Source organism: Tachypleus tridentatus, chromosome 2 (genome assembly GCF_004210375.1).
Source record: "Tachypleus tridentatus isolate NWPU-2018 chromosome 2, ASM421037v1, whole genome shotgun sequence".
In the NCBI taxonomy this organism is placed as follows: Eukaryota; Metazoa; Arthropoda; class Merostomata; order Xiphosura; family Limulidae; genus Tachypleus; species Tachypleus tridentatus.
In genome coordinates, this window is record NC_134826.1 from 53,771,684 (window position 1) to 53,787,794 (window position 16,111).

Genomic DNA, 16,111 nt, shown 5'->3' on the forward strand with positions numbered 1-16,111 from the left:
TACACTATAATATACCAAGCACATGAGATAAGTCTGTTTGATGTGAAATAATCAAATAAACCCAGCATATTTACCCCTCCGCTCCAGAGAATGCAAACCATGTACAAATAACTTTGATATAGAAATATGGGATATGTAAATATACAAACAGCCATGACGAAACAAAATCTACACCAACAGTGAACACAAATAAAAGTTGATAATTTGAAGGTTACACACGCGAAACTAGAATTACGACTGTCAATTCTTTTTCGTTGTTTGTAACGAGGCTTTATATATAAGCCTTTTTGTTTGTTTAAAAAATAGTAACATAAATTTTGCACCATTTTGTAAATTTTTTTGTTAAATATTAGCAGTTTATGATATCTTAAGATGACCTCAGATAAAACAAAAATAATTATGTTATAAGTGTAATGAAACGTCAAAACTAATGAGCTAGAATTAACATTTCAAAGTTCATAGAACAAAGTTTTTGGTGGAACGAAAGCTCACAGCACCTGATCCCTCCAGGTCTCACAAACACAACAGACTCGGAACAAATAACTTATCCTTATACAATTTTTACAAAACTGTTAACAAAGTGATTACTTTCGTGAACCACAAGAAAGAAACGATATGTATCTCAGAATGGTTGGTATAGGGTATTAACACTTTTACTAATAGAGCACAGAACAATGTTTCAGACAAACAAAGAGAGTTTCCAACTGACTGTTTTAAGATATATTTTTATTTCAAGTGGGTTTCTCGTCTTCAGGAAAGAAATAATGATATAAACAAAAAACAATTACCTTGTTTATTCTCACAATAAACAGTAAAAATTGTGTTTCAAAATAAACAAAAGTTACAAAACTTCTCTCTTCTAATTCATTTGGACGGATTGAAATATACATAAGCATCCAATCTCCATCATTCATCACTTATTTCTTAACATCAAAACCACATTAACATCATCATTGAAACATATGTGTGTATTATCAATAATGTCTTCACATTCATCTAACTGCTACACCTGTAGCACCAGGCACTATTTATATGATATGTTTACTGTAACATCAGATGTTATCTTTAGCATATGTTCTACATCAATGTTTACTGTAGCATCAAGTGTTATCTATACATCTATACAATATGTTGTACATCAATGTCTACTGTACTATTAGGTGTTATCTATATGATATGTTATATATTAATGTTTACTGTAGCATCAGATGTTATCTATATATGTTGTATATCAATGGTTACTGTAGTATTAGGTGTTATCTATATGATATGTTATATATTAATGTTTACTGTAGTATTAAATGTTATCTATTTGACATGTATATTAATGTTTACTATAGTGTCAGATGTTATCTATATGATATGTTGTATATCAGTGTCTACTATAGTGTTACATGTTATCTATATGATATCTTGTATATCAGTGTCTACTGTAGTGTTACGTGTTATCTATATGATATCTTGTATATCAATGGTTACTGTGGTATCAGGTGTTATCTATATGATATGTTGTACATCAATGTTTACTGTAGCATCAGATGTTATCTATATATGTTGTATATCAATGGTTACTGTAGTATTAGGTGTTATCTATATGATATGTTATATATTAATGTTTACTGTAGTATTAAATGTTATCTATTTGACATGTATATTAATGTTTACTCTAGTGTCAGGTGTTATCTATATGATATGTTGTATATCAATGTTTACTGTAGTATCAGGTGTTATCTATATGATATTGTTTGCTGTAGTATTAAGTACGGTACTCTTTCATTCTGTGATTGTAATTACAGTACATTGATTTCACATTAAGCACAGAATATACAAGGTGTCCCAAAATAACGTTTACACTCTTTGACTGTGTATAGCAAATAAACCATTTCTTTTGTTTCAGATTTGACTTGTGTCCAAGGATGGCGGATAAACAGCTTACAATCAAGCACAAAATATTCATTCTCAAAACTTTCTGAAAAGTCGAAAACAAAGATGAAGTGCAAAGACGTTTTACTAGAAAGTTCCATATGGATGCGCCATCTCGCCCCAGCATTTCACACATCATCGCTAAGTTTGATAAACACGGAACTCTCCACCATATGAGAAAGGGTCACTCCGGTCCAAAAAGATCATCAACAAGCCCAACAAGAGAGCAAGAGGTCATTGATAATGTTCTGAATTCTCCAAGAAAATCAGTGCGCCAACTGTCTCGTGAAACAGGTATCCCTAAATCCAGCGTTCATCACATTTTGAAGCGTTCCCAAATCAAAAGTTTCATCCCATCGCTTGTTCACGCTCTGAACGAAGATGACTCTGAAAGAAGGGTTGAGTTCTGTGAATGGTATCTTGCTAGATGTGCAGGCGATGATGAATTTCCACTCAAAATTGTTTGAGTGACGAAGCAACGTTTAAGCTGAATGGCTCAATAAATCGACAAAACTGCACCTACTGGGAAACAGAAAATCCACATGTTACAGAGGAACATCACTTGAATTTGCCTGGAGTGACTGTGTGGTGTGGTCTGTCCACTAGGGGACTCATCAGACCATTTTTTTTCCAAGACACCATAATAGGATTGAATTATCTCAACATGCTGCAAGAGTTTGCCATGCCACATATCCAAGAACAATTTGGAGAAGAAGAGTGTTTCTTCCAGCAGGATGGCGCTCCTCCCCACTTCCATCGCGACGTGAGAGCTTATCTGGATGCAGCTGTGCCAGACAGATGGATTGGACAAAGAAGAAGTGTAGAATTTCCTGCTAGATCACCAGATTTGACACCCATGGATTTCTTTTTGTGGGGGTTTCTGAAAGACAAAGTTTACAGCACAAAAAGGGCAACAATTGACGAATTGAGAGTTGCACTTGAAGAACAATGTGCTTTAATACCAGATGAGATGATGTTTGATGTGTGCACTTCCATTTCTTCCCGTTATGAGATGTGTCTGGAGCAGAACGGATTTCAGTTTGAACACCTGAAGTGAAGCAAGCAAATTGTGACATTTTACAATTTCAACCAAGGAGAGTTTTCCTTGGGAAGAATTTTATTTGTTATTTTTCTCTTGACTTCAGTATTAAATTTTTAAATAAATCCTTTGGCTATCATATGTATCTTGTTTCATTGTTAAAATCAATAAACAAGGCAAGTTATAATGATCCAAAGAGTGTAAACGTTATTTTGGGACACCCTGTATTTATATCAAATCTAATGCTTATAATATCACATCCAGATAATGTTGACATAAATATTCTAACTAAACTAAATAGTAAAACCACTAGAAACGTGTTTTATTAGGTAAAACTGGGTGAGAATCTTTCATACTTTATTTTCTAGTGGTATATCTGTAAACATTGCAGATTTGATGGGCAATAGCATAACATGTTAAAACAGATAATGTTCTGAAAAAGTAACACACATAGTCAACAGAATATTAACACTGAGAATAGCAACATGAAAAGAAACACATAGTTAGTCAACAGAATATTAACACTGAAGACAGCAACACGAAAAGTAACACACATAGCTAGTCAACAGAACATTAACACTGATAAACAGCAATAAAAAGTAACATACACACACAGCTGGTTAACAGCATATTCACACTAAGGAATAGTAATAAAAATGTAACACTCATCTGGTCAGCAAAATATTACCACAAAGGAACAGCAATAAAGAAAGTGACACACACACACAGCTGGTCAACAGAATATTAACACTAAGAGGTAGGCTATCCGTGATGCTACTGAAACATTAACTCACAGGGGCTAAACTATTACTTTAAACAGGATTAGATGATGCATAAAGAAAGTAAACTCATATGGGTAAACCCCTCCATATATACAAAAATTAAATATTAATTATTGATAAAGATTATTATAAAGCCAGTTCTCAAAGTAATAAAATAATGGTACATTTATAAAATTAAAATGGCAAAAGATACATGTGTTTAAAAATGGTGGTCTGCATCACTTTAATACTGACTAGAAAGTCATGCAAACAAAGGTGGTCATGTGATCAAGTATTACCAAAACGTAATTGTTTCACTTTATGTACCATTCGTTTGTATGAGTAACAGAAATAAAACCTTTTCATTCAGTTTCTCTTATTTCAAAAACAATCACAAAACTGTATACCTTAGCAGAAACAATAGGAAACATTAAATGCTCTACAATTTACAGTTTATAAATAATTAATCACAGATGACTAATTCTTCACGAGAAATGCCCTGATTTTAAGAATTGTTTGTTACGGCTCACCAGTGCGTATAATTCTGATTAAGGAACTTGTATTGTTGTTTTTAATAGCAGATCGGCAAGCATTTATCACTTGGGTCTTGGGTCTCCCAACTAGAAAAAAGAAAGTTTTAGGTTCAAATAACTATGTATAACAATAAAAAATAAAGGTTTTAAAGGAATTTCTCATTTACGGTAGCTCATGTACATTAACACATACATTAACGTATACATTAATATTTCTCTAGGTTTTAGAATAATATTTTAATACACATTAAAAGACCTGAGAATGAAGTTAAACATATAATTAGTGACTATACATAAAATTAAACTCTTCAAATCTCAAGACAAAAGTGTTATGAGAGTCACACAAAAAAAAATAAATTGACTTTTATAAACATAGAATTACAATAAAATTACCAGATGGAGAACAAAATGAATTTTCACAAGTGAAAACAAACTGTACCTTGTTAGTTTATTATACTAGTTTTGGACAAATAAAATATCTACTTTAACTTCCTTTATCAAAAATTTACATTTCTCACAGGTAGTCTTCCAATCTTTCTACTTAAGCCTAAATTTTAGAAGTAACTAAAACTGTAGACTAACATTGTTTAACCAACTGTCGCTAAAATCACTCAAATTAAATGTGTCATCAGGATAGCAATTAATACATTAGACATTAAACTGCTAATCAACTTCAGTCACTGCAGTCCTTCCCAATGTGTTTAGTGAGAACACTTTAATGCCTTCTCCACCCTGACCCTGATCCCTTCTCAATATTTTATAAACAAGTTACATTTCATTTCCATTGCTTTTATTTACTATAAACAACACTTAAGTTAGACTTTTATTTACTACAAACAATACATAAGTTATACTTTTATTTACTACAAACAATACTTAAGTTAGACTTTTATTTACTACAAACAATACATAAGTTATACTTTTATTTACTACAAACAATACTTAAGTTAGACTTTTATTTACTACAAAAAATACACAAGTTATACTGTTATTTACTACAAACAATATTTAAGTTAGACTTTTATTTACTATAAACAACACTTAAATTAGACTTTTATTTACTATAAACAACACTTAAATTAGACTTTTATTTACTACAAACAACACTTAAGTTAGACTTTTATTTACTACAAACAATACTTAAGTTAGGCTTTTATTTACTACAAACAATACTTAAGTTAGACTTTTATTTACTACAAACAATACTTAAGTTAGACTTTGTTTTACTACAAACAATACTTAAGTTAGACTTTGTTTTACTACAAACAATACTTAAGTTAGACTTTGTTTTACTACAAACAATACTTAAGTTAGACTTTGTTTTACTACAAACAATACTTAAGTTAGACTTTGTTTTGTTTGGTTAAAAATCATGTCAAAATATTCCAACAATGTTTAATAAACTGCCACTGTTGCTCATACTTCTAGAAAGATGAATATTGTTTAAGAAAATGTAACCCGCAAGGAAAAACAGCTTTAAAATCAACAGTGATATGTTAAGAAAAACCTACACAGTTTTATATTCAGATAGACTAGGTTACTAACCTCTCAATCTGCCAGCTTTCTGTATGGTTTGATTCATTTACAAAAGCTACACTGATTTATATTCCACACAGACTAGGGTACTAACCTCTAAGTCTCCCAGCTTTCTCTATGGTTTGATTCACTTACAAAAGCTACACAGTTTTATGTTCCACATAAGACTAGGGTACTAACCTCTCTGTCTACCAGCTTTCTGTATGGTTTGGTTCACTTACAAAAGCTACACAGTTTTATATTCCACATAGACCATGGTACTAACCTCTAAGTCTACCAGCTTTCTGTATGGTTTGGTTCACTTGCTTAAGGCACAGTAATAGTTCTTCATGATTGTTTGATCGAATTTTATAACCATTGATGAGATCACGATTAAAAGCATACAGTTCTTGATACCACTTTCTCATAGATTTGCTAAAATAAAAGAAGTGTGATATTTCTTATGTTGAATCTTTGAAGAATCAGTAAAAGTTATAGAAAGAACCTAAACAAATTACAGAAAAATATTTGTAAAGCATTTGCTAATGTACAGGTAATCTAAGTTTCAGAATCATTAGACATTTCATAAATCTTAATAATGAAAATAAACAAATATTTTTATTATAAATTTAGAACATTTTACTTTTAACATATTTAAATGATTTTGTTTTCTTTATGGAATTTCATTTTGACTCAAAAAACACAAACTAATCTACATGTTTTCAAATGATTAGTATTTAGCTTGTAAAAAATATGTTTGCTGGAGTGGAAGCAGAGTACGCTGGCCAAAACTGAGGTAAGAAAGAGGGGGTAAACCTATAAAGCATAGTGAGGTGAAACATTTTAGTCCCGGACATTTACCAGGAACACGTATTTATCAGTTAGGCGTGTAACAACTTTGTGATTCTAGAATATCAGTTTAATAATGTATCAAAGTTTCAAGAAAAGTTCTGCCTGGGTAGAAATGAAAAATCTCAATACTAGACTGAATAGAAACATAAATTACTCTACACTCTAGTGGCCCAAATTAAAAGTACGAATAAAAATGGTTTAACCTCCAATACGTATCATCCCCAATACTTTCAATGTTTACAAAACTTTAAGAAAAAAACAGAAAACACCCATCCTTGTGCACAGAAGGCTTTTATTAAATTAGATAAATATGCTACCTGTAGAAGTGTGTGTTAAAGGGTTACAAAGCAATAAATTGATTGTTGTGGCTTAAAGATATTAAGATAAATTAGTTTTGTCAGAATGATAGATATAACTTAATTACAGAGCAACTGAGTTTCCTTTCTTTCAATAATTATTTTTCTTTGTATCTAAGTTTTGTTTACAGAAACAAAACTTTTACTGTAGCATATTAATGTTGAAATGTGTATCATAAAGAATCATACACTTACAAATCACCCATTAAACGGGAATCCTCGGCACGGATGACCAAGCTTCGAATGACAGATGAGTTGTCTGCCATGTCAGCTGATAAACGCTGTCGTACTGATTGCAATTCTTCCACCTGAAGGAAAAGAAACCTTGTAATTTAAATTATTATAAAGTTATCGTTGCTCAGACAAACCATAATTTTTATAGCCTTTAATTCTGTTTGGTTACAGAGTCATCTAACTTGTCACATCCTCTCTTCTAGCATGTGTTAACAATTCTCTCTTACATTATTTTATATATTACCTACAACCAATAGAAAGCCAAAGTTTTCATCTATCAAATGACTATTGTATAACCTTTTTTCTTCAGACAGATATTCATATAACCTTTGTTCCTGTGAGATAGTTAATGACTAGTTTAGATGAATTTCTAACGGCTGTTGTCACACAGTTAGAAGACTAGAAACATTTTGAGAGTTAGGAGGAACTGTCTACTTCTTGCATGTAAATAGTCTGTTATTTGGTGCATTATTTAATTAAATATAAATTTTTAGTGCATTACTACCATTAGTATAAAAAAGTAGGGTTAAGTATCATAGACAATTGACAGCAAGGAAAAAAGATTGGACAAGTATTATATTTCATGTTTATTCTTTATTTATTATTTAGAAACTATGTAAAATATAAAAATATGAATCTTTCTTAGGTTAGTTAAGAATAAATTAGGTAAAATAAATAATAATATAATAAAAATGATTCATGAAAAGCACATGAACAGCTCCTACTATCTTGTGGGTAATGTAATTCGATAATGTAATTTGACCTGCATGATCCCTAAATGATTTACAATTTATAATGGCACAGATAGTAGTTAAACATGGTTCAAAGATCAATCAAAAGGATAATAAAAGAATAAAATTTAATAATCAATAGATCTATACTGTTATGAACATAAAATTACTTAGGATAAATGAATGTAGTTCCATCTTATTATTTGACGTTGTTCTAGAAGGATAAAAAGGATAATTTTAGATTTTTATTTAGTGGTTACAAGATCAGTCAAATCAATCAATCCTGTATAAATATAGGGTAGAGAAAATAACACAAAGTTTGACTGGAAAAAAAAGTTTGAAATCTATTTATGAGGTTTTGAGGAATTACACAAAGAAAATTTGAGATTTTTAAGATAAGGAAAAGTATTTTTAATTTTAACATGAAAATTACTTTCCACATGGAGAATTCCAAATAAATACTCAATATATTCATGGAGAAATCTTTATATTAGTTCATAAAAATATTTCACTTCAAAATATGATTATTTGTAGGTAAAAGACTTATAATGCTAGCTGAAAGACTAGTAAATTTTGTGAAGATATGCAAAGAATACTACAAGTTTTGTCTGTTTTTAATTGAGCACAAAGTTACACAATGGGCTATCTTGTGCTCTGCCCACCATGAGTATCGAAACCCAGTTTCTAGCAGCATAAGACTGCAGATATAACACTGTGCCACTGGGGAACACATTGAAAGTTAAAAGTATTAAATCCAAAAAGACTTCAAATGAGTACAAAGACCTCATGTGGTCAGTCAGATTGACTAAGCCATGTTTAGAGAGTTAATACACCACATTATTTCCTTGTTTCATGTACTTTATGAATGTTAACAAACAATGATATAAATTTTGACACTGGAAAAAGCCTGATGTATAAAACTTCAATAAAGTTATGTATCATGTTAACAACCATCGTGCAGGAAAAACATAGCAAGTGCACCTTACTCACAAAAGATTCACCATTAAACTGAGACAAATATTCACCTTTGTTAACAGGTTGCTAAGATTTTCCATCTCTTTAGAAAACTCGGCCGTTACAGCAAGATCTTCAAGGTTAAGAAACTGTGCCATTGACTGAATGACTTCACCAGCAACTTCCATATCTTCAGTTTTAATGGTAACCTGTTAAGGTCCATACAAATAAAGAAATTTTCATCCAAGCTAACAATAATGTACATATTTAATAGGAAAAGTGGTTGTGAACAGATTTGATAAAAATATCTACCTTGTTGTAGAGAGATTTGATACATTATCTATCTGATTGTGGAGAGATATGATAAAATATCTACCTGATTGTGGAGAGATTTGATAAAATATCTACCTGATTGTGAAGAGATATGATAAAATATCTACCTGATTGTGAAGAGATATGATAAAATATCTACCTGATTGTAGAGAGATATGATAAAATATCTACCTTGTTGTAGAGAGATTTGATACATTATCTATCTGATTGTGGAGAGATATAATAAAATATCTACCTGATTGTGAAGAGATATGATAAAATATCTACCTGATTGTAGAGAGATATGATAAAATATCTACCTGATTGTAGAGAGATTTGATAAAATATCTACCTGATTGTGGAGAGATTTGATAAAATATCTACCTGATTGTGAAGAGATATGATAAAATATCTACCTGATTGTGAAGAGATATGATAAAATATCTACCTGATTGTAGAGAGATATGATAAAATATCTACCTTGTTGTAGAGAGATTTGATACATTATCTATCTGATTGTGGAGAGATATGATCAAATATCTACCTAGTTGTAGAGAGATTTGATAAAATATCTACCTGATTGTAAAGAGATATGATAAAATATCTACCTGATTGTAAAGAGATATGATCAAATATCTACCTAGTTGTAGGGAGATTTGATAAAATATCTACCTGATTGTGGATAGATCTGATAAAATATCTACCTGATTGTAGAGAGATATAATAAAATATCCACCGGATTGTGGAAAATATCTACCTGATTGTGGAGAAATTTGATAAAAATATCTACCTGGTTATAGAGAGATTTGATAAAATGTCTACCTAATTATAGAGAGATTTGATAAAAAATATCTACCTAGTTATAGAAAGATTTGGTAAAATATCTACCTAGTTATAGAGAGATTTGGTAAAATATCTACCTAGTTATAGAGAGATTTGATAAAATATCTACCTAGTTATAGATAGATTTGATAAAATATCTACCTGATTGTGGAGAGATTTGATAAAATATCTACCTGATTGTAGAGAGATTTGATAAAATATCTACCTGATTGTGGAGAGATTTGATAAAATATCTACCTGATTGTAGAGAGATTTGATAAAAATATCTACCTGATTGTGGAGAGATTTGATAAAATATCTACCTGATTGTAGAGAGATTTGATAAAAATATCTACCTGATTGTGGAGAGTTATGATAAAATATCTACCTGAATGTGGAGAGATTTGATAAAAATATCTACCTGAATGTGGATAGATTTCATAAAATATCTACCTGATTGTGGAGAGTTATGATAAAATATCTACATGAATGTGGAGATTTGATAAAAATATCTACCTGCTTGTAGAGAGATTTGATAAAAATATCTACCTGATTCTGGAGAGATTTGATAAAATATCTACCTGATTGTAGAGAGATTTGATAAAAATATCTACCTGATTGTGGAGAGTTATGATAAAATATCTACCTGATTGTAGAGAGATTTGATAAAAATATCTACCTAGTTATAGAGAGATTTGATAAAATATCTACCTGATTGTGGATAGATATGATAAAATATCTACCTGATTGTGGAGAGATTTGATAAAATATCTACCTTGCTGTAGAGAGATTTGATACATTATCTACCTGATTGTGGAGAGATATGATAAAATATCAACCTGATTGCAAAGAGATTTGATAAAAATATCTACCTGATTGTGGAGAGATTTGATAAAAATATCTACCTGGTTATAGAGAGATTTGATAAAATATCTACCTGATTGTAGAGAGATTTGATAAAATATCTACCTTGCTGTAGAGAGATTTGATACATTATCTACCTGATTGTGGAGAGATATGATAAAATATCAACCTGATTGCAAAGAGATTTGATAAAAATATCTACCTGATTGTGGAGAGATTTGATAAAAATATCTACCTAGTTATAGAGAGATTTGATAAAATATCTACCTGATTGTGGATAGATATGATAAAATATCTACCTGATTGTGGAGAGATTTGATAAAAATATCTACCTTGCTGTAGAGAGATTTGATACATTATCTACCTGATTGTGGAGAGATATAAAATATCTACATGATTGTAGAGAGATTTGATAAAATATCTACCTGATAAAATATCTACCTGATTGTAGAGAGATTTGATAAAAATATCTACCTGATTGTGGAGAGATATGATAAAATATCTACCTGATTGTGGAGATATGATAAAATATCTACCTGATTGTGGAGAGATTTGATAAAAATATCTACCTGATTGTGGAGAGATATGATAAAATATCTACCTGATTGTAGAGAGATTTGATAAAAATATCTACCTGATTGTGGAGAGATTTGATAAAATATCTACCTGATTGTGGAGAGATTTGATAAAATATCTACCTGATTGTGGAGAGATATGATAAAAATATCTACCTGATTGTGGAGAGATATGATAAAAATATCTACCTGATTGTGGAGAGATGATAAAAATATCTACCTGATTGTAGAGATTTGATAAAAATATCTACCTGATTGTGGAGAGATTTGATAAAATATCTACCTGATAGTGGAGAGATATGATAAAATATCTACCTGATTGTGGAGAGATTTGATAAAATATCTACCTGATTGTGGAGAGATGATGATAAAATATCTACCTGATTGTGAGAGAGATGATAAAAATATCTACCAGATTGTGGAGAGATATGATAAAAATATCTACCTGATTGTGGAGAGATATGATAAAAATATCTACCTGATTGTGGAGAGATTTGATAAAATATCTACCTGAAAGTGGAGAGATTTGATAAAATATCTACCTGATTGTGGAGAGATTTGATAAAATATCTACCTGATTGTGGAGAGATTTGATAAAATATCTACCTGATTGTGGAGAGATTTGATAAAATATCTACCTGATTGTGGAGAGATATGATAAAAATATCTACCTGATTGTGGAGAGATATGATAAAAATATCTACCTGATTGTAGAGAGATTTGATAAAAATATCTACCTGATTGTAGAGAGATTTGATAAAAAAATATCTACCTGAAAGTGGAGAGATTTGATAAAAATATCTACCTAGTTGTAGGGAGATTTGATAAAATATCTACATGATTGTGGAGAGATATGATAAAATATCAACCTGATTGCAAAGAGATTTGATAAAAATATCTACCTGATTGTGGAGAGATATGACAAAAATATCTACCTGGTTGTAGAGAGATTTGATAAAAATATCTACCTGGTTATAGAGAGATTTGATAAAATATCTACCTAGTTATAGAGAGATTTGATAAAATATCTACCTAGTTATAGAGAGATTTGATAAAATATCTACCTAGTTATAGAGAGATTTGATAAAATATCTACCTAGTTATAGAGAGATTTGATAAAATATCTACCTGAAAGTGGAGAGATTTGATAAAAATATCTATCTAGTTGTAGGGAGATTTGATAAAATATCTACCTGATGTGAGAGATACAATAAAATATCTACCTGAATGTGGAGAGATTTGATAAAAATATCTACCTGATTGTGGAGAGATTTGATAAAAATATGGCACCATAAGCATTTCCTGTTGCCAATCTTTAAATGACAAAATAAATCCCACATTACATGTTTAAACTGACTGAAATACAGAATATACCTAATGAAACCCCTGTTACAAAGATATTATACTCGATAAAGCCCTATAGTACCAAATATTTTTGTGCTGTTCTTACAGATGCAAATAATATATTTTACAAAAACAAACATAAATCTGTATCTATACCTTTCTTTACTAATTTATTCTATCTATTAAAGATTACTCTTGTAACTTAATAATTGTGATTATTAATATTAAAACTCTAAATTTCCATACACAATATCCCTGAAGAAGCCACACCAGATTCCTTCCACTGAACTGAACTTTACATTTATATGATGTAATATATCAAAACAAACTAGACATATCTGACTCCCTACATCTGCGTACCATCTACCAAAGAAAAACTAGATACATCTGACTCACTAGATGTATATCTGATGTAATATACAAAAAGAAACTAGACATACTGACTCACTACATCTATACCTAATGTAATGTAGGAAAACAAACTAGACAGATCTGACTCACTACATCTATGTATGATGTAATATACCAAAACAAACTAGACAGATAAGACTCGCAACATCTATATATGATGTAATATACTAATATATAATATACCTTTGACTACATATGATAATTATGGGTACAACTTAAAGCTAACATCCTAGAAGTACAGGGTGTTCGGAAAGTCACTGTGCAGTTTTGAAAGCAGTGATAACAGCATTCATTCAGTTTATTTCAAGCCAGCAACTGATAGCGGTGTTTAGAAACAAAATAAGAAGGATCCAAGCCTGTATTGATGCCAATGGGGGTCACTTTCAACATTGTTTATAATTGTCAATCATATTTACCACCTATATTCTATATTGAAACATGTCTGTTAATAAATATATAAGTGCACAGTGACTTTCCGAACACCCTGTATGTTAAAAGAAGCGATAGGTATAAAGGGCTATAGAAATCCACGATGAGTTTTGCAGGAGAGAAAAAAACAAAAACAATTTAAAGGTATGGACCAAAGAGCTTAAAATAGACGTAGTTATGACTAGTTGAGAAAATAATTAGGTAAAGGCAAGCAAAAACGTTAAGTTTGGTTTGTGCACCAAACAATTATGAAAATACAAACAACAGAAAAATCAATATTTCTCTGAAATTTATATTTGCTTGTATCTATGAATTGAAACCAAGTATCACAGAAGTATTTTAATGTATAGATAATTTTTAAGAAAATGTCTGATATCGGGTGTTGTCAAACTGGACTAAATTTCAGGCAACAAAATCCCCAATTATAAATATGCACCAAAGAAAAATGTCAACCAATCAGCACTTCTTTTTGCCTGTTATATATATGTAGTTTTAACTCAGCAGCACCCAGAACTGAAAGTATGAAGAGTATTCAATGGCATATTGTGGCTTTAACCTTGGACTGCAGCCCATCCTGCTGAAGTCAAACTTTACCAGATTTTCATACAATGAACACTTGACAAACAAGAACTACATGTAATTGATGTCATGCACAAAACATAGAAATATTCAAAAACTGCGATACTTTACTCCAGTAAAAAATATTAAGTACAGTGAATCACCCATGATAAACTTTTTTGAAGATATAATATTAAAACAAGTTTTCTGGTCTCAAGAGTACGACATTGAAAACTTGAATGGCACATAACATCAATGTTATTTCTGAAGATTTTATACGAGTACTACGCGAGTTTTCTGGTCATGAAAGCATGAGAAAAGAAACCATCAGTGAAATATAACCTCAATGTTGTTACTGAATTTTTCTCACTTTTGAAACTACCCACTTATGTTCATATAACTCTCACCTGACCACCTGTATCCATGTTTATAACTAGCAGCTGTGATGTACGAAGAGAAATAAAGGTGACATGAAGTTTCCCCTTGACTTCGAGATCTTCCAACAAGAGAAAGTTCTGGTTAATCCACAAGACCACCTGAGAATGAGAAAAATTATTCATAGGGAGATTAAAAACAATGAAATTATACAGAAAAATTCCCAGCTATTATAATGTATGAATTAACAATGTATAGACTTAAATTATAATTTCTAAAACTGTTTTTCTGTGCTATGATAAATACTTTTATGAGAATATTTCAGAGCTTATTCTTGAAAAACAAACTGTCTTCATCTTAATCAATAAAACAGGGAAATCTTTGTTATGAAATTAGCAACAATTCTTGTGAATTTCCAAATTCTTAATATATTATAATGAGATACATAAAAACTTCAAAACAATATGAAAACAAAAGGATTTGTATCACAAATGTTAGGACTATTGGTCTGACATGTTTCAGAATTTAAACTATATCTTTACACTATTCAAATTACAGAAACTTTAAGGATATGAAACAAATTACCATCACAATTAATGAAGTAAGAAAATTATAACTAGGAATGGTTCTTATAAGACTGACATATAAAACATTAAGGATTAATCAGTACTCATAAAAAAAAACCTCAATAAATAATTTATAGTTTACATACCCTTGGTATTCTATCATTGATAACAAAAGTGACTGAGCTCTGAGGTTCTTCCAACTTTGTTTCAGCTTCTGTGCACAAAGCATACAGAGCAAAGCGTGGGAGCTGGCGGGTAAGTTCAAAAATATGGTAGTGCATGCTACAAGGTAAGAAAAAATGTAGGAACTCATATTATAATACCTAACCATATATGTGTGGCAGGGTCAAAGTGTGCATGTCATGATCTTTTACAGAGTTGCACTAAAAACTGAATTAAACAAATTTACAATCAGCACATGTCAGTAAAGTCAACAACAAAATATAATTTATATTCAACATTTAATATTATCTTAATTTTAATTTCAAAAAGAAAATATTAATAAAAATTATCAAACCTTATTCTTTGGTGTTATGTGTCTCACTTTGATTTCTCTTTTCCTGAATTTTCTAATTTTATAGAAAAGCTTCTGAGGCTTACCACCCAATTAAAAACACAAACTACACACAATGTGAAGAAAGAATTTAAAAACTTAGCATGATATCTTAACTTGTTGGATATCAATAAATTAACCTCATAAAGATTGGATTTGGTTTATTTTGAATTTCGTGCAAAGCTACACAAGGTCTATTTGCACTAGTCGTTCCTAATTTAGCAGTGTAAAACTAGAGGAAAGGCAGCTAGTCATCACCACCCACTGCCAATTCTTGGGCTACTCTTTTATCAACAAATAGTGGGATTGACCATCACATTATAATACCCCCATAGCTGAAATGGCAAGCATGTTTGGTGTGATGGGGAATCTCAGAAAGAATCCCTTCTGCTTTCCTTGCTATT

The 16,111-nt window shown here is 30.6% G+C and overlaps 1 protein-coding gene across 3 annotated transcripts in view; it reads right to left on the reverse strand.

Moving 5' to 3' along the window:
• Positions 1 to 4,016: 4,016 nt before the first annotated feature.
• The window catches only part of LOC143243833 (BBSome complex member BBS2-like), a 42,502-nt gene continuing 30,407 nt past the window's right edge, over positions 4,017 to 16,111 (reverse strand). For all 3 annotated transcript variants that reach the window (XM_076487521.1, XM_076487520.1, XM_076487522.1), the window contains exons 14-19: positions 15,301 to 15,436; positions 14,621 to 14,749; positions 8,970 to 9,107; positions 7,175 to 7,287; positions 6,058 to 6,206; positions 4,017 to 4,343 (exon numbers count right to left, since the gene is read on the reverse strand). In XM_076487521.1, coding sequence (XP_076343636.1) covers positions 4,243 to 4,343; positions 6,058 to 6,206; positions 7,175 to 7,287; positions 8,970 to 9,107; positions 14,621 to 14,749; positions 15,301 to 15,436 — 766 coding nt within the window. In that variant the 3' untranslated portion in view covers positions 4,017 to 4,242. The remainder of the gene's footprint in view (positions 4,344 to 6,057; positions 6,207 to 7,174; positions 7,288 to 8,969; positions 9,108 to 14,620; positions 14,750 to 15,300; positions 15,437 to 16,111) is intronic.